At 44.2% G+C, this 19804-nt stretch overlaps 1 protein-coding gene across 5 annotated transcripts in view; it reads right to left on the reverse strand.

Moving 5' to 3' along the window:
• Positions 1-19804, reverse strand: part of GRM8 (glutamate metabotropic receptor 8) — a 687726-nt gene that overhangs the window by 81333 nt on the left and 586589 nt on the right. For all 5 annotated transcript variants that reach the window (XM_048499900.1, XM_048499895.1, XM_048499896.1 and 2 more), the window contains exon 9: positions 2786-3721. In XM_048499900.1, the coding sequence (XP_048355857.1) occupies positions 2786-3721 (936 nt within the window). The remainder of the gene's footprint in view (positions 1-2785; positions 3722-19804) is intronic.

The following is a 19804-nucleotide window of genomic DNA, read 5'->3' on the forward strand; positions in this document are numbered from 1 at the left end:
TCCTGTCAAAGTCAGCGTAAGCTTTCAGTATAGTCACTAGTGTGGTAATATTTGAGCTACAACTGCTGTTACAAGCTTCCTCCTCTCCCCCCACCCCCCACCAGAGAAACATGAGATAACTATCCCAAATTTAAACTAGCATTTTAGGTCATGATTTTCCACCAGACCAGAGTCTGACAATTTTGAGACTAAAATTGCTCTGCAAGACAAAGTATGTTTTAACTTACTGCCTTGCTCTTCCCTCCCCGCATGCCTGCTCTCTCTCTCTATCTTTCAAGTGGCTTATTTGCCCCTGTTTCTCAGGCCCCAGCCAGGTCCATCTCTGAGTAATTTGCAGACCAATTTTCAGACAATTTCCTGCCCCCCTCCCCCCTCAGCTGGAAGATACCATTTTGGGAATATGAGGCAGTAAAGGCAGCCCAAGGCAAAACAGATTTTACTCCTTAACTATGCAGTTGGTAAAAGAGGTGGAAGGAAATGAAGAGAAGAAAGAGAACAAGGCCTCACACTGAGACACTGACATTGACATATTCCCACTTGCTTTTTTCATCAGGTGGGTTCCCCCTTAGAATAGCTGTGAGGTGATATAGCTGTGGAGTACAATAATTTCTGTATTGTTGAAGGCTTTCACTACCAGATTCAGGGAATGTTTTTAGTGGGGTAGTTTTAGTGAAAACACTGAAATTCTGGACAACTTGGAAGGTTACTATGTCAGACTACACAGGGAGGCCACTGAAATCCATAAACATCAAGAAAACTTCAACAAGAAGGGACTCTGAGAATTAACAAAGCTTGGCTATCAGTAATTAAAAACGTCAGAATCAATGGCCAAGGGCAAGCTAGGTTCATGGACAATGGACTCCACCCAGACACAGGGCTTGCATTCACTAAGACTGTTGCTGCTGCAGGGAATGCAAATGTGAATCACTTCCTGGACTGAAAAACCCCACCCGCAATACAATACTATCAACCACACCTTTGTATAGCAAGTTCCACCCAAACACTTAATGATTGATTCCCCACCCTGGGACATGGACAATATATACCCCACTAAAAACATTTCCTTCTCACTGGACACAGTATGCAATAGACTTCCCTCTGTGATATACCTCTGAAGATGCCAGCCACAGATGAAGGTGAAACGTTAGGAACAAGATCTACCAGACCATGGCCACACAGCCTGGAAAACCCACAACAACAATAATTTCTGTTTATACTGGAAATTGTTTGATATACATTTATCAAAGTGTTTTTACTTTTATTTGCTATTTGGCTATCTCTCTTGCCTGTACTTCATCCATTTTATAGACAATAAAGTCAGCCTAGTTAAGGGCACGTGCTTCCTTCCTTTTCTTCAAGAATACTGTGTGAACCTGGATCTGTGAATATGTAGACTCAGATCCTGAACACAGATCTGGGATTTGCATGTGTAGGAATGCTTATACATGTAACCTTGAGTTTGTGAGTAACAATATTCTTGAACCCAGTTTGATTAATACCACATAGAACCATAGAGTTGGAAGGGGTCATACAGGCCATCCAACCTAACCCCCTCCTCAGTGCAGGATCAGCTTAGAGCATCCCTGATGAACACTGATTCAGCTGCTGCTTGAAGACTGTCAGAGAGGGAAAGCTAGCTACCTTCCTAGGCAGTGGTTTCCACTGAACTACTTTTATTGTAATTTTTTTCCCTAATGTCCATCTTACGCCTGTAATCTATACCCATTATTGCAAGTCTTATTCTCTGCTACCAAAAGAAACAGCTCCCTGACCTCCTCTAAATTACAGCCTTTCAAATACTTTAAGAAAGTAATCGTGTCCCCCTTCAGAATCCCCTTTTACAGACTTAACATTGTCAAGTCCCATAGCCTTTCCTTGAAGGGCTTGGTCACCAGGCCCATGATTATCCTCATTACTCCCCTATGTACCCACTCCATTCTGTCCACATCCTTTTAAAAATGAGGCTGCAGAACTGCACATAGTACTCCAGGCGTGGCCTAACCAAGACAGTGTACAGTAGTTCTATGACATCTTGGAATGTTGATGTTATGCCCCTGTTGATGTTATGTAGCTGGCTCTTCCATCCTTGGTTCACAGAACAATAAAGCTATCTACTCCTCTGAAGACAGGAAAAACTGTCATCCTGAAGCCACAAAAATCAGGATGTGATTAACTAATAAACAACTGACCAAAGGAACTCTGCTATATATGTTTGTGTGTGCGCGCGCATGTGCGTGTGTATGTATATATATAAAACACTATATACACACAGAGAGAAAATTAATAATACTGCCTACACAACAGTTTATACCATCTCCCAAAATGATTGGTTTCTTAATACACTGAGCCAAAGATGCTAATAACTACTGAACTGTAGAATTACCTAAATACTAAATGTGCTAAACATTCTCAATTCTTTTTAAAAAGCCATTTTCTCTTCAACTTTGCAAAAATAACACCTTCATAGTTTTGATCAACTCTTTGTGAATTTGGAAAGTCATTAATGTTCCATAAACCACAGGAAATAAAGATGTTAATTTGATGACATTAATAGAAGCAACATATTCCAGATCACTAAATTACTAAAGAGTTGCACTCTGTAATAAATTTAAACATATTTTAAAACCAAATGCTTTTATAAATATATGCTGGTTTCCATGAGTTTTCTGAACTAGACTGTGTCATAGTTTGTGCTCCTCATTTACAATTTGGTATTTAGAATGTATCCTCTGTGAGTTCATATAGATATCGCAACTGAAAATAAGGATTGGTTATTGTCACTTACCTTCTCTGCTGACTGTGCAGTTCCAAAAAAGATTGGAATGAAAGCTAACCAAATGATACAGGTTGTATACATAGTAAATCCAATTGGTTTTGCTTCATTGAAGGTCTCTGGAACACCTCTTGTTTTAATAGCGTAAACAGTGCATGTTACCATTAAGAGAATACTGTATCCAAGAGAACAAATGAGAGAGAGATCAGAAATATCACATTTCAGAACTCCCCGGGCATTTTCAGGATCAATAGTTCTCTGCTCTCCATAGTCCACTATGATGTGCGGAGGATCCACAGCAAACCAGATGAAGACTCCTAAAAGCTGTATGGATATGAGGCTGAAAGTAATCACCAGTTGGGAAGCTGGACTGATGAATTTTGGAGCAGTGACGGATTTTTTGCCTTGCTCAAATATTCGGTGGATTCGGTTTGTTTTGGTGAGCAAGGCTGCATAACTGAAGCACATGCCAAGCCCTAGAAAGATCCGTCGTAAGGAGCACACAGCTGTGTCCGGACTTGCAATCATTAAAAAAGTGATGGAATAACAGAGAAAAATCCCAGTCAAGAGGACATAGCTGAGTTCACGTCCCGAAGCCCTGACAATTGGTGTATCATTATGGCGAACAAACGTCACGATGACAAAGGACGTTGCAATGATCCCGAATATTGCTATGAAGACAGGCACAACAGCCCACGGAGAATGCCACTCCAGCTTGATGATGGGGATAAGCTGGCAATCTGTGCGGTTGAGGTTGGGCCTTTTATTAAATGGGCACACTTCACAGGTGAATTCATCCACTTGATAATGGTAGCCTTCACAGCGTTCACAATGCCAACAGCAAGGTACTCCTTTTACAGTTTTCTTTCTTTCTCCAGGCTTGCATGGCAAGCTGCAGACTGATGTTGGATGCATTCGCTCTCTGCTACCCCACTGCATTTCTTCTACCTGTGGTTATATATATTAAAAAAATTAATGAATCTTTCATTTTTTCCCCATTTATAATATCCTAATTCTGGCAACCAGTTTGTCGTCAATCAAGTTGTCCTGTCAGGACAAATGTAGTTTACCTTGATAAGAAACCTGTTTTTTCTCTCATATTGACTTTATGAAACTGTTAAAATGATCATGCCAAATAAATCATTCATGCCATGAGCTTGATGAGTGTCGTTAGTTTCTATTTACTTCTTTACTGCTGACCAAATTGACATCTGCAAACAGATTTATCAACTCCAAGCTAGCTTTGAAGCAAACACCTGTTAAAAAAGAATTACAAGCATGCCACGTGCAAATATAATTTTCGATCATTTAATAAGAAAATCATGACATGTGGGTTCAGAATTAATTTCTATTAGTCTAAAGCAAGAGTAAAAAATAACAGTGCATTGAGCCTCAGAGACCAAGGATTATAAATGAATAAGGATAGCTTACCTGTGTTTTAGAAGTGAAATTATACAGCAAAAAAATCATTTTTTCACCTTCTAAATTTGCCCTAGGCCATGTCTTTTCCAGCATGCTTTTATTGTTCTCCTACAACTCTTTCTACAATGGCATTATTATGTTTTGGGTTTTTAACACAGTAGCACATTTGGGATACACACATTCATCTGTTAAGGCAGTCAATTTTCAAAACTGTACTCATAGCCTGATGCATTCTGTCCTGCTATGTGACCTGAGTTTTGCTTTCTTGCTGAGCTGGGTTTTGCCACACATGGCAGACTCTGGGCAATTATGTACAAGGTGTTTGCTGCATGGTGCATTCAAGTCAGCCATGGCAAGATTTCTTTTATGGACATATTTCCTCTAGCCCACATTCACTTCCCACTCTCTCTGCAGCAAGTAGATCCTCTTACAGCACAATTTTAATTTTTCTTCACTGCTGGAGTGGGACAGATTTGCCAGTGAGCACAGCTTTGCCTTGGACCTCTCCCCTTTCCCCACAGCCAGCTCATCTAGTCTTACCCCCACTCCCTCGCATTACTTTGTACATTTCCTCCTTGTCCTCCTCCCTGTTGCTGACTGCTTCTTGTTTCTTGTCCTGCTTCTTGCCCATCACCTCCCTGCCCCTGCATATCTTTAGACATTTTAAAAATAAATAACCATATCCATAGACCGATAAATCAATATTTACACAAAAAAATGTAAAAATAATTGATCAGTCCAAACTGGGATGTCTCCACCCTTGTAGTTTTATACTCAAGCGATCAGTGATTCCAGACCAGGAAAAGGCTGTAGGTCTTTATGCTTGGGTTTACAGCACATCGGGAGATGGTGGATCATGAACCGGGTTTGCTTAGCAAATGGCAGTTCATGTTGTCCTTTTACGGTTTTGCAGTTTGCACACTGCCAATACTCCCCTCTCACTTCCTACCATAAAAGATAATCAGTGTTTGAGCAAAGTGTACAGATGCTGTATTCAAGACTTTTTTTAATAGTTCACCATTTTTATGTTGATCTATCGATCTATAGATAGATTGATAGATCGATCTATTGATATGATTAAATATAAAAATTAAAGCATGCATGTGTAGTAGAGAACCCATGAAACATTGCCACCCCTGGATGCAAGCAAAAATCCTGCTGATGGGTAATGCCTGCCCCACTGCAAGATATGGGTAATACAAACTGTGAATGATTCCAGTGATTTATAAAAACCAGTCAATTTAATGACTGGAATGACCACCACTCTGAGAGATATTGCCTCTTACTGTTCAATAAAATGATTAAGTTCTTGAACGGGCCAGAAGAACTGCATTGACCAAGTAATACCACTGCAAAGCTGCTTAGCACCGCACTATACTTATGATCAACTTTGTGAGAGAATATCAAGACTAACTGCTCAGGAGCTCATTCTCAGCTGTATATCAAAGGTGTCTGAGAAAGGTGTGTTTGCCTGGTGATTATGTTCATGTTGATACAACATCCCTACTTACAAGTAGTTTCAGTGGAAGAGGGCTTTCCTATCTAGAAAGCACTGATATAGGATTACCTTCAGTCCATGAGAACAAAGGGTTTAGAATGTGCCATTCCTATTGTTTAGTTGATTCTATTTTCATCAAAACATTACCTCATTACTTCTTACACGTAAAAGAGGAAAATAATATTGAGATAGCTAAAAATGCAGTGTTCACATCATATTTCATTAAGCAATAGTACAGCAATAGCAAATAACCATCTGATGGCCATTAATCTCTTATTGTGTCTAAAGGTATGAACTGAAGTCCATAGGGAGCAGTGAAGTGAATCCATTAATTTAATGCCCTTCAGATCAGCCTCAGAGTCTACACAGTTCCCATAACAAAATTTCTCCATTATAGCCTCATTCATTCCTGTATGTGCATAAATTACACTTTCCTAGAAACTTTATAAATGACTGTTTACTGTATATACCGGCGTATAAGATGACTGGGTGTATAAGACGGCCCCCCCACTTTTCCAGTTAAAATATAGAGTTTGGGATATACTCGCCATATAAGAGTACCCGGCGTATAAGACGACCCCACACTTTACAGATGATTTCCCAGGGTTCAAAAGTAGTCTTATACGCCAGTATATACAGTAATTGTGTAATTATCCTTCTCAATTCTCTGAGGACATCCATCTGACACAAGCAAGTATTTGTGTGATTGGTCTAAACATTTTACAGGTCAGAAGGCTGAAACCTTGAAAAAGAAGCTATACAGACAAAGACTATGGCTGAAATCCAGACAAGACTTTACCCCTAACCACTGAGTGTGTGGAGGGTGGCAGAGATATGATGACTGTGCTCTCAATCTTCAGCTGTTGGGTAAATGTCTGCATAATGTCTACATACATACAACTGTGTGTAAAGCTTTCTCTGCTTACCTGTGTAGGCTCTATGCAGACAAACATCCAAACACCTGGAAATTAGACTTAGAGGCCTCATGTGTGAGCCCAATGTATCTCATAATTTTCAAAAGATATCTGTGGTATGTCACAGCATATGACTATATGGCCCTTTCTGCATGGGCCATAAACAGCGTCCCCGGGACAGCAAAAATGCCGTCCCTAGGAGACCGTTTGCACAGGATGCGTTGCTGCTTTGCAGCAGCGCTGTCCTGGCTTTCCCTGGGCAGCATGAAGCAGCCCCTGAAAACGTTTTCAAAAAACAACGTGTTCCTGCCGGCATGGTGCGAACCGCACCTCCGGGAAGATGCTGTGTTCCCTGTTGGCTCCACTCACCATCTTGTTCAGCGTCCCTCTGGAGGGCTGCAGAGTCCCGCCCACGCTGCCCTCCGACCTCTGGGTCCCTGCAGTCCTCCAGAGTGACGCTGGATGGGACAGTGAGTGGAGGGGGCGACCATATGGAGTCCCCTCTCCGGCTGAGGGGACATGCCAGCCGCTCGCACACTAGCATGCGAACGGCCCCCGAGCCTCCGCTGGCATAAATTATGCCGGTGGAGGCTCGGCTCCGCGCGTGAGCGGAAAGGACCTATGATAGGGAGGGCGGAGTTAAATGCTTCAGCAAGCATGCTTTAAAATACTCCCTGGATTATGGCCAAAGATTCCAAAGAACATCAAAGAAATAGCAAGTATGGAACATTCTATTTCTAAAAGGGGGGGAAATGAATACATTTTCCCAGTAAGAAATTGAGAACAACCCCTGGTAACTGAGTATCTCTTTCTCTTCAAAATTTTTATCATCATATGATTTTGATCTGTTGAATATTAGTTCAACTTTAATTTCTTGGCATGTCAGAAAAGCATATTCTTTTCCCACCAAGAAGAATGCAGCCTTTTGAGTATTAGCTAAAGGGCAGCAGGAACATCAAGTACCAAGCAATCTATTTCATTGTTTGGTTTCTGGATGGAATGAAATAGGTATGATATCCTTTGAATCCCCCACTTGGCAGCATTTCACAGCATTTCATACATCTATTGTCACTGCACTTAAGGTAAAAGATACCTCTAAGAATGTTTACAGTTGTTCAATAAAATGTCCCACAGGTTACACATTCTAGTGGCAGCCAAAACAATAAATCCACATCTTGAGAAGGTCAGTAGTAGTGATTCATGTAATAGTTTTCATTTCAGTTTTTCGGACAAATAAACTACATAACACATAATTAATATTTTGACTACATAGTAGTATGACTGTTAGAAAATAATCTGAATTAATGATTATTTCTAATTTGTGCAAATAGAAGGTTACAACAATTCTAGACTACTAACAGTTCAATTCTTAACAGAGTTACACATTTTCAATCCTGCATTATGACACTGAAATATCCAAATAAAATTAGAAGATGTATAATAATAGCTGTTGTATTTGGGAGGATTCATGTGAATGGTCATATTTAATGTTTACAATCAGCTTGTGTAACCTTATACATTTATAAGACTTATAAGATACTTCTTGTTACCAAGAGTTTGGTGTTCGTTTTCTTCTTTACAATTATAATTTAGATAGATAATTCTGATCCGTTCTTGTGTACCAGAAGGGAACAGATAGGAGTAAGATGATTTGCCATTCCCATGGGATTGCCAATGGTACAGTGACAGATGGGAGGATAGCACTATCCATGTTCCTATTATGCATGGTATTGTAACATCAAAATTCACACATTTCTGTAGTCAACTGCAAATTATTTTTTAAACTATATTAAAGATCCAATGAAAAACATACAATGAGAATATAGATATTTCTGCATATCTTTGTTCTTTAGATGTGAATGGCTAAGAACACTGTGCATCAGCGAGATATTCTGTATGCAACTTGCTGAAATACAGTGCTGCAAAACTGTTAAATTGCCGTGGTGCTGAAAAATTCAGTAAGACAAAAGTTCAGCTAAACAAGAATATTGCATAGGCAGAAACCTCACAAAAACAAGTATCAGGATCAGCATCTCACACAGAGAAGTCTCAAATTTCATCAGGATTTGGATACTGCAGACCTTCTGGCTCCCAATATGTCTCTCGATATATCATTCTTCTAAGAAGGTCAGGATACATGCCCTCTATCTATCTGATCATCACAACAACCCTGGGAGATATGTCATGCTGAGAGATATAGTCACTGTCCTAGTTCAGCCAATGAGTTTCATGGATGAGTGGAGCTTGAACCCCACAGGTTCGAGTGCAGTACCTTATTTCAGGTACAACTAAAAGGTTAATAAGCCTTTCAGGGGGATGTGAGATAAAATGCAGAATCAACAGCTTTTGGAAGGAATTGAAAACTCTTAATCCCAAGAGTTAAACAGCAATTACGAAGATAAAAAGCAAAAAAGTAAATTTAGCTGTATGATATACAGAAGAGATCACCAACTTCAGTAGTCTTTATTGTAGGAGGATGCATGGACTGCGTGCCAATACTTTGTCAAAATTCCAAAAATGCCCACAGGTTCTATGAGTTTAGGGTACCCTGATTCATAGGGAATAAGGTAGCAATCTTTTGAAATGTTTGGTGAGTTCCCCAAGTAAGAGATCTTGGCTACAGGTTGTTGGGGGCGGGGAGGGGGGCGGTTTGTACACAAACATGCTTCTTAGATTTGGAAATGCCTCTTCCTATCAGTAACACTTATAAACCAGATTATTTTACAAGCTCACACCACAATCTGTAGTAAATATACCAGATATAGATTTAAGGTCAATAAATGTTACAGAGGCCGTTTCCACACGGCCACGATTGGGGTTGGGTCGGCGTATACGATGCCGACCCAACCCCCCTGGGACCGTTCGCACGAACGGTCCCAGAAACAGCCAGGAAGGTGGCGCCACAGAGTGCCGTCGCCCGGTCGACCTGCCGTTTCTGTGGCCGTCTGGCACGTTGCTGAGGCCTGGGGACATGCCCCCCTGCCCTGCGCAACTGCTCCGGCATCACAGGGCAGGGGGGCGTGTCCCCAGGCCTCGGTGATGCTCAGGAAGCGAGGTAGGAAAACGGCGGCTTCGCGAATGGCTCCCTGGGAACGACTCCCTGGGGACGGCCCCCTGAGCATTTTTGCCGTCCCCAGGGTGCCGCATTTGGCCGGTGCGGAAAGGGCAGGCGCAGTTAAGAAGATGAAGGGAGGACAAATTAACAAGTCATGCTACATTTTCTCCGTGACTTCTGTCTGTTGAATAGATCCAATAAGTATCTCTGTGTCCCCATCTATACTCAGGAATTATATTCAAGAATATAATCAGGCATAGATTTTACCATAAACACATAGTAAAAAGGTAGTAGTCATACTCAGAATGTTGGAAGTGAAAAATTTTGCACTGTCACTTAACCTCAGACTTCAGAGGTGGACTTGATGAGAGAGACAGAGAGATAGAGGGGTCAAGGCACTGGGTATCTTTTCTCTGCTGCTCTGACATTTATCTGTTTGATGAGTACTATCTTCAGGAAACTTCCTTTCTCCTTTTCACATCTGCACTCACACACATGCCTTTTTTCCATATTGAACTATGCTCCATCCTAGTACATTAAATTAGATTAGGAAACTATATTTATTCTATCCTATTTAGAATTGAGTTCGTATAGTAAATGAAGTATATTAGTTTGAACAGATAAAAAAAGATCCAAGTAATTTTGTTTCTGAGCACACAGAGATTAGATGGGTCTACGCGGACAATAGCCTTTGAACACTCTGCTGAATTACCAGATTTTTATATGAAAAATCTAACACAAAAAACATATTTTTTAAAAGCTGGCAGTAACACCTAAACCACCATGGTCTCAGTTGTCCAATTACTCAAGTCTAGCGGCTCTTTGCATTACCCGAGATTTGTTTTACAAATTCTTTTGCGGCTGTTGATCCTTCCAAACTTTTAATACCAGGGGAAACTTCTCAAACTATCTTGGTTCTTTAGTGATTTTCCTTAGAGGTGATACAAGGGGAAAGAATGAGTAGGAGCAGCACCAGTGATAAAAGTATTTGGGATTGATTGAGAATATTAATCTAGAAGCTTTTCCACTGATTCCTGAGCTTTTCACATGGGGTGACATTTTAAAAAGGGCTGTTTTCAAACATGTGCACAATGTGCAATACTCTTCCCACAAGAAACAATTCCAAGATAGAACATTTTGATGAGTACTGGAATTGAGGACTCTGTATTTTGTTCTGCGGACACAATCCAGCAGAGACTATTGCAACTAAATCCCACTGAAAACAATGGAATCCAGCAAATATATTACACTATGCTCAGCAGGTCACATACAATGCTCTGCCCTACTGAGCATAGTATAATATGTTTGTTAATAAACATGTTGGAGTCCCACTGAAAACAATGCAATTGTTTTGTCAGGTCTAACCAGTTCTTACCAGATAGCTTTTGTGGTAGCTTTAGGGTTGCCAGCCTCCAGGAGGGACCTAGATTTCTTTAGGAATTAAGAGATCTTCACGCTACAGAGATCAGTCCCCTGCAAGAAACTGACTCTTCCAAGGATGGAGTCTATAGAATTATATCCCTGCTGAGGATCAGTGGATTCTGCACAGCCCAAATATAACAGGTTGAGGAAGGAAAATATCCCATTTGGGAGAAGAACTTTGTACAGGTTTCTTCCCCAAAACGAGTTCAGATATGTTTATTTCAACCCGGGGTTTACAAAAATCACTAAACTAGTGATCTTTTTGCAGGTTTCAAATGCTTCCTGCAAACTACGGCAGCAGGAAGCATCCAATTTCCTACCTTCCATCCACCATTTGAGTGGATTGTCTAGGGATCCCCTAATTCATAGCCCTGAATGTTCATCAGTTGTGTCAGATATTTTTTTTAAAATTGGTTTCAAACCATATGATCTTTGGGGAAGGAGCAAACTCTACTGAAAAAATAGCCACTCTCCCCACTCCCCATGAAATTGCTGATCACTTGCAAACATCAATTACTTTAATGAATCCACAGTGAAAGGAGTAGTGGAATTTTGCAAAATTTGTAAGGGCAGAACCTCTTACTTTTTCTTGCAATGCAACATTTAAACTTATATATTTTTCTCCATGCTTTCACCAAGTATTTACAGTCTTGGTTGAAGAAGTATCATTGTTTTTATCTCTTTTGTTTACATTGTTGGCAATCTCATTTATTTATTTATTTATTTCTCAGTCTTATAGACCGCCCAACCCCCGAAGGGCTCTGGGCGGTGAACAATATAGAGTAACAGTTACATACTAGACTGTAAATAATTTAAGTTAAAATGCAGCAATTAAGAACAATTAATAACAGCAATGCCTGCAACAATTTCTATTAAACTCTCCCAGAAGGGGAGAAAAAGGGTGGGCCCATAGATGGTAATGGACCCAAAATGTAGGAGGAGGCGGGGGCACTTAATCAGCGGCTGGACACTCCAAAGGCCCGTCGGAACAACTCCGTCTTACAGGCCCTGCGGAACTCACCAAGATCCTGCAGGGCTCCCAGGCCGCGTAAGGCCTTAAAGGTAAGTACCCATACCTTGAAGATGATCCGGAATTCAACCGGGAGCCAATGCAGGCGGCGCAGTATTGGTTGAATATGATCACAGAAGGTGCCCTCCGTGAGCAGCCGGGCTGCCACATTTTGGACCAGTTGTAACCTCCGGATCAACCGCAAAGGCAGGCCCGTGTAGAGCGAGTTACAATAGTCCAGCCTTGAGGTGACCGTTGCATGGATCACAGTGGCCAGGTCTGTGTGGGAGAGGAAGGGAACCAGCCGCCGGGCCTGCCAAAGATGAAAAAACGCAACCCGGGTTATATGGGCCACCTGGGTCTCCATTGAAAGAGACGAATCCAGGTGGACCCCCAGGTTAACCCTTGGATTCACTGAGTGGGCCGGGTGCCAATAAGGCCCCCCTCCCACACGGGCCCGGCTGGAAATTCTCACCCCTCCCCATGACCGAGGCCAGAGGATCTCCGTCTTCGATGGATTTAAGGTTTTAACCTGCTCTGTTGCAACGAACCAGCAACCGCCTCCAAACAGTGCTGGAGATGGGCTGCAGAGGCGATGACTGCTCCCACTCCATCAACAGAATGAGCTGAGTATCATCGAAGCGTACTGATGACAGAGGATCAGCCCAAAAGCTCCATAACACCAGCTGAGCAAGGAGGTAACGCATGTAGATATTAAATAACAGTGGGGACAGTAAAAAAAGCTCCCTGAGGCACCACCACAATGAAAGTGGAGCACCGCCGGGAGGCTTGGTCCACTACACACCACACTTGCTGACTCCGATCCCAGAGGAACGAGGCAATCCATTGAAGGACAGTGCCCCGTACCCCGGAAGCGGCCAGGTGGTGGGTCAAAAGGTCGTGATCGACCATATCAAACGCTGCGGTTAGATCTAGCAATACCAACAGCGCCAATCAGCCCTGGTCAAGCTGCATACGGAGCGTATCTGTGACGGCGACGAGAACGGTCTCGGTCCCATGCCCAGCATGGAAACCGGACTGGAAGGGGTCGAACTTCGATGCGTCATCCAGGAAACCCTGAAGCTGCTCCAACACCACTCTCTCAATTACCTTCCCCAGAAACGAAAGATTCGAAATGGGGTGGTAATTGGCCAGATCACCAGGATCTAAGGATGGTCTTTTCAAGAGTGGGTGGACCACTGCCTCCTTCAACCCACCGGGAAAGACCCCTTGCTCAAGGGAGTCATTGATGATTTTCAACAGGTGGGGTCGTAACTCCTCCCGGCAAACCTTAACTAGCCAGGAGGGGCACGGATCCAGAGGGCAAGTAGTAGGTCTAACAGCAGCCAAGGCCCTGTCAACAGCGAAAACTTGGCGGCAGGAGCAGGGGAAAACTGGGCAAAACATGGGCCTGAAGACGGCAAGGGAGCCTCCAGTTCGCTAATTGTAGATAAAGAGTGGGGAAGGTCCTGGCGGAGTGATGCGATTTTATCCGCAAAAAAGCTCATGAATGCCTCACAGCTAATAGTCAATTGAGAATTTGCAGAACCTTCCGATAAGGAGGTCAAAGACCGAATCACACGGAACAATTGTGCCAGGCGAGAGCTAGCAGATGCGAGAGAGGAGGAGAAGAAAGCCCTCTTCGCCTCCTTCGTCGCCATCTCATAGGCTTTCATAAACGTCCTATAAGATGCTCGCGCCACTTCGTCATGAGATTTCCTCCACACTCGCTCTAGACGTCTGAGGCCCCGTTTCATATCGCGCAGCTCCTCAGCATACCACGGAGCCCGCCGAGAATGGGGTCGCAGAGGACGCCGGGGGGCAACAGCTTTGATGGCATCGGAGAGCCGGGAGTTCCAGTCCTCCACCTGCTCATCGAGTGTGCCGGTGGGTTCAGGATCCCGCAGAGCATTTAGGAAACCAATTGGATCCATAAGTCTCCGCGGGTGGGCATAAATTAATCCGTCGCCTAGACAGGGTTGGCGCGGCAAGTCCATCCGGACCTTCAGGGCAAAATGGTTGGACCATGGCACTCTATCTCTAGAGGATACGACCAGATCGATTCCCGACCCGAAGACCAAATCCAGCGTGTGGCAGGCCTCATGAGTGGGGCCAGAATTCACTAAGGAGAGGCCTAGCGTCACCATGGATGACACTAGGTCCACGGCCGCCGCACAAGAGGTGGTATCGACATGGACGTTGAAGTCACCCAAGACAATAAGTCGAGGGAACCGCAACGCCCAGTCAGCCACCACCTCCAGCAACTGTGGCAGGCCGTCCCCAGGTGCGCTAGGCGGCCGGTACACCAAAAGGACAGCCAACCTCTCCAAGGCCAACCACTCTAGGCCGACACACTCCATGCCGGTGATCTCCGGGACAGGAACAGCCCTGAAGGGGATAGAGTCACAGATGAACATCGCCACGCCGCTCCCCCGGCCCTGAGTTCGGTCCCGGTGAAGACATGCGAAACCTGGTGGTGCGACTTCGCCCAAGGCGACGGTCTCGCCGTCGCGCACCCAGGTTTCGGTGATGCAAGCCAGGTCCATCTGCTGATCTCCGAGATAGTCGCGGAGAACTGTGGTCTTATTATTGATGGACCTGGCATTAAGCAACACCAGGGACGAAGCAGGGTATTTCCTCTGAACCCAACCACTCTCATTCCTCGGGATAGGACGGAGGTCAGAAGGCGAACGAGCATGACCGTATCTCGTCCGTCTTCTATCATAAGGCCGCCGCCTACCATCATAATTACCCTGTCCCATTAACACTGGGATCCCTGGCCCCATAGATAGTGCCCCCATCTCTCTATCTCCCCCACTAAATAAAGCGCTCTGGACTCCACAACACGTGAGCCCAGGCTAGCCACTAAAATATTAACTACTCCACTAAAAATATTAACAATGTTAACTAACAGTAGCAGACTGGACTAATCCAGCTGCATATAAACTAATCTGAGCTGATACAAACTAATCAAAAAATAAAAACAATCAATACTGACCAGACTAAACTTACCATTATTAAAAGTTACATACATGAGTAATTATTATGAAGCAAGTTTGGCAACTCCTGATTTAGAACATGGGAAACCAGGAATATCAACACTTTTCAGTTCCTTGATACCTGGATCAGAAAAATACTGTTTTTTTAACAGCACATCCCTAAGATCTACAATGGCAACACTGATAGTCCCATCCAAACGGTTGGGATGTGGCACTGCAGCCAGGCCGTCCTGCCATTCCTAGGAGGGTTTTCTGGTGGTGCAGAAAGTCAAAAAGTCAAACAAAATCCCTCACTACCCTCTATAGAACTCCCATAGACTTAAGCCCTCTATAGAAGTCCCATGGACTTATGCCACCCAAAAGGCAATATAAGTCCAGGAACCAGATTCCAGTGTTCCTGATGGTGAAGCATGGGTGGAAGCTGACTAATGTCGACTAAAGCCAATTAAGGCAGCAGGGGTGCAGAAGCACTAGTGTGGTGTATACTGCTGCACACAGCTGTTTCAGCTGGCTGCAGCGGCCACCTGCCATGGACCCACACCTCCTCCTGGGCAAATGCCCCAGGAAGGGCAAATCCACTTCCACAGATTCCTTCCTTCTTTCCTTTGAATGGGGGTGTGATTTATTCATTTATGTACATTATTTTTAGTCTGCCTTTCTCAAAAGGGCTCAAGGTGAATTGCATAGAAGGTCAACACCATCAACAAAATGGTTATATGGTACTTTTAAATTTCTCAAGTATATGTTTTTAGTGAGCGAGTGAGAAGAGAGATTCTAATTTTTAATGGAAGCTTTTTTAGGTTCTGCAGCATAAGAAAGCTATGAAAGATTTGAATAGATCGCCACACATAATTCTTAAGATCTAATATTACATATCCAGAACATGGAAATTGATATTCAATTTATATTTTATGTTCTAAAAATCTGTTTCATTCTTTAAGTACAATTTCAAATATTAATCGCAAATAGTTCAACAAAACAAATTGTATTCATAATAAAATGAAAGTTGATGGCTGAATTTAATGTGCAATACAGCTTTTATAACTTCAGAGACACACTGACTGTTGATATATGTTGAAATTACAAATATAGATATGAAACAAGTCAAGAGCAACCAATCCATCAGTATGCAGAGATAAAAATAAAAGCTGTCACTAATCTGGGCTGACAGTCAGTTTCATTACTGTATCACCAAGGTTTCCAAGAATGCCCTATCCACCTGCTAACTTGTCTGCCAACTGAATACCAGTTGTCATGTGCGGATTTGGAAGCAGGGCTGGGTTGCTAGTGCGGCTTTCAGACCAGATTCCAGTGCTTGGGGGAGGAGATGGGATTACCCCTCTGCTGGGGTAAGAACCCTGGGGAGGGCAAATCCACCAACAAGGGGGTGTGCTGCTCCCTGAAACGAATTTCCCCACCCCTTGGATGGGGCTCTTACATGTAGTCTGTCCTGCGCCCGGGGTGGGGTCCCCTCCGGGACCCCTGTTGCCAACCTACCTTCCCCTGCCCGGTTGCTGGAATCACCGGCCTCACTCCCGTTCTCCGGGGCTGTGGACTATCTGAGACAGCCGTCTCAGCCACAGGATGCCCCTGCCACCCACGGGCGGTCCAGGGCCTGCAGAACACTAGGCCAGGCGAACAGGGAAGCCTCCCTGCCAACCCCAGCCTTGGCGGTCTCTCTCTTCCCCCTGGCTTTGGGCTGCTCTCTCTGCCCACCACTCCACCTCTTTCCCCCGTCCTTTCCCTCTGGCATCTGCTCCTCTACCCCCTCTGGGGTGTTCTTCTCCAGCACTCTCCCCTGCCTGTTCCCAACTCTTTCCAGCTCTCCTCCCACGCACACGCTCCCACTCCTTCCCATCCTCTCTTCCCTGCACGCCGGATTTCCTCCCTTTTATCTCCTCATCCTCTGTTCCCGGGGTTGAAAACCCCTCCCCTCCACCACTGCGCTCCCAGGCGCCGTCCGTCATCAGCCCAAGAGGGCTCAGCTGTCTTCTTGGCCCCGGCGCGTCCCTCGCGCTGCAGCTGCGGCGGGAGGGCTCCTTGTCGGCTGCGCCACGGCAGGGCTCCTCGTCGGCCGCGTTGCGGCGGGGCTCGCCGCTGCTCCGCCCCCGCCTGCTGACCGACGCAACGATCCCCGCCAGCAGAGCCTCCGCACGCCCCGCCAGTCGGGAGAAGAGCGGGGCGAACCCCCGCGCCGTCGGCGCTGCGGCGGGGCTCCCCTCGTCCGGCGGGCTCCCGCGTTGGTGGGGAGTCGTCCGCCGCCCGCGGACCGGGGAAGAAGGCCGGGGAGGGGGTCGGGGCTACCCCCGCCCCTGGACATAGTCAAATGTATAGTGAAGATTTAGGGACAATGACAGCTATGTAAAAGCCTGCCAAGAAGCTTTTGTCCAAGACAACATGCCTCTAGAGAAAGAGAAATCCAATCAGTCATTTCACTGTCCAAAACTCTGTGCCCTAAGATGCGACTTTCTAGAAAGGCATGAGATGACAAACCCTTTGTATTTCTTTCCAGGGGTCCAGCTTTTGTATAACTAAGATCTTGAATGCTCTGTGCTTAGGGGATGGATGCATCATCCCTGGAACTTGTGCCCTCTGTCAGATACAGATGTGCAGAGCAGCTCCTGTGACATGTATACAATACAACACAGTGGTCAGTTAGGTGAGTTCTGGGGAGCAGGGCATTTCTAGACACTCTACAGTTGAGTTCAGGGGTACTGTACAAGCTATTGGTAGCTGATCATTTGCTTAACAGTGGCCCCTACACCTCCTAGAAAAACCAGGAAAGCACTTCAAGAGACAACATTCTTGCATGTCTCAAAGACTAACAAAGGCTCAATCAACTGAAACATCTGTGTACATTTTAGTAACTTGGGATATTTTTCATCATTCAAAAGTAGCTCTGTGCACAAAGTGCCAAAAAGTTGCAGCTGACTCATGGCAACTCTAGCCAGGGGCTTTCAAGGCAAGTGCAACGTTTTCTTGGAGATCTCCCTTCCAACTACTGGCCCTGCTTATCTTCCAAGATTGGATAAGGCAAGCTGCCTTCCCTCCCAGTTCCTACTTTAGTTGCCTCTAAAAGAAATGCACACTTCCTGTGCACATTTTTTTAAGTTGCTTACAAATTCCAGAGTTTCTGGGGAAAGAAACAATTACTTCTAAAATGGGAGCAGCAGCAGCCAATAACACTGCTCATGAGATTTCAGTGAGGAATGAAAATTATCTGTGAATTCATTTAGCATATTCATTCATCACCTCTGCTACATGTTCCCAGAAGGAATACATAACAGCCTGTTTGGTTTTTTTTAGTTTGGATGTCTGCAGTTGGACTCATCCATTTTTCAAGAGATCCATCTACTGGAACAAAAATATGCTTTGTTGAGGCCCTGTAGAACATATTTTACAATAATCTATAACCTCACAATTGATTTGACTTTGTGGTTGCTTGTTATATTTTATGGGCTGTCAGAGAATACCTAATGCTTTGCTCTGCAAGTAGCACATATAAGGACTGTCCAGGATAATTTTTTTGTTAGTGCTATGCTTGACCTATTGCTAATACCATTGTGTGCTAGTCCATGCCACAGATGAGGGAATGACAAGAAATCTGTTTTGCCAACAGCATTCATGTAAAGATTACTGAGAATGTATGTGAAGCACTTTGATCCTTTTAAAGTACCATAGGGTGGGTCTTCTGCCCTTGCAGTGGAAGACTCAGGCAAAAATAGATATTTTCTGCCTTCCCTTTGTGAAAGGACAACGCTTGAGCCTGGGAGACCCATATGAACAAAAAGCTACACAACTCAAGTGTCTGCTGTTAAGGAAGAAGTGGACCAGCCCCCCTCACACACACACCCCCACACACACACTGCCTCTTACACCAGTGGAACATCCTGAGCCAGTGGATGGGCCACTGGTCAAATAGGAAATTGCATCAGTTTCCCCTTCCTCATTGCAGGCACTCATATTATGGTAGTTTTTGTCTGCTGGACACCCTAATTCCTGGAACTGGCTTTTTGGCATTCAGAGAAAACTGCCAAGGGAAAATGGGAAGTCTGCTTCTGCTAGCTTCTTCTATTACAGTGGTGGTGGATAAGATCCAAAGGAAGGCTCCAAATTTCTAAAAATGCATGCAAATCACACAAACTATTAAGGGCATGAATGTGCTTCCCTTTTGAAATAATGTGCATATGGCAAGTGGGAAAGGATCAAAGCCTCTTAGTGATGCCTTTGAAGGGAATTTACCCATGCATTTTTGTGTTGTACACCATAGGTGCTATGTGGACATTTAGTATCTGGCTTTTAGTAGACTTGTGAGACTTGCTTGGTTGACAGTGATTACAAACATCCTTATCCTTTCCACTTTTCTTAGACTGTAGTTTTGGCTGCCAGTAGGATTAAGAAAAGCTTCTTTAACTGCTTATCTTTTGCTCACAATAAGAACTAGGTTTGATCTAGGGCAAAAGTTGGTGATAGCAATCAGCACAGAACAAAAGGAGAAGCTGAGACAGGAATGGATTGTGGGGGATTGTTGTTCCAAAGCCCTCTGCCTCCTAAATACAACAGCACAGGCTTATGCTCCAACACATTGATGTTTCAATGCGGTTGAGCGTTTGGAGGATGCATTTGGAAGGGGAGCGCATAGGGTTACTGGACCATAATCTACACCAGCTGCCTTTATTAGCTTTCAACTTCCAGGTAGAGATTTAGTGGCT

Source organism: Sphaerodactylus townsendi, linkage group LG06, assembly GCF_021028975.2.
Source record: "Sphaerodactylus townsendi isolate TG3544 linkage group LG06, MPM_Stown_v2.3, whole genome shotgun sequence".
NCBI lineage: Eukaryota > Metazoa > Chordata > Lepidosauria > Squamata > Sphaerodactylidae > Sphaerodactylus > Sphaerodactylus townsendi.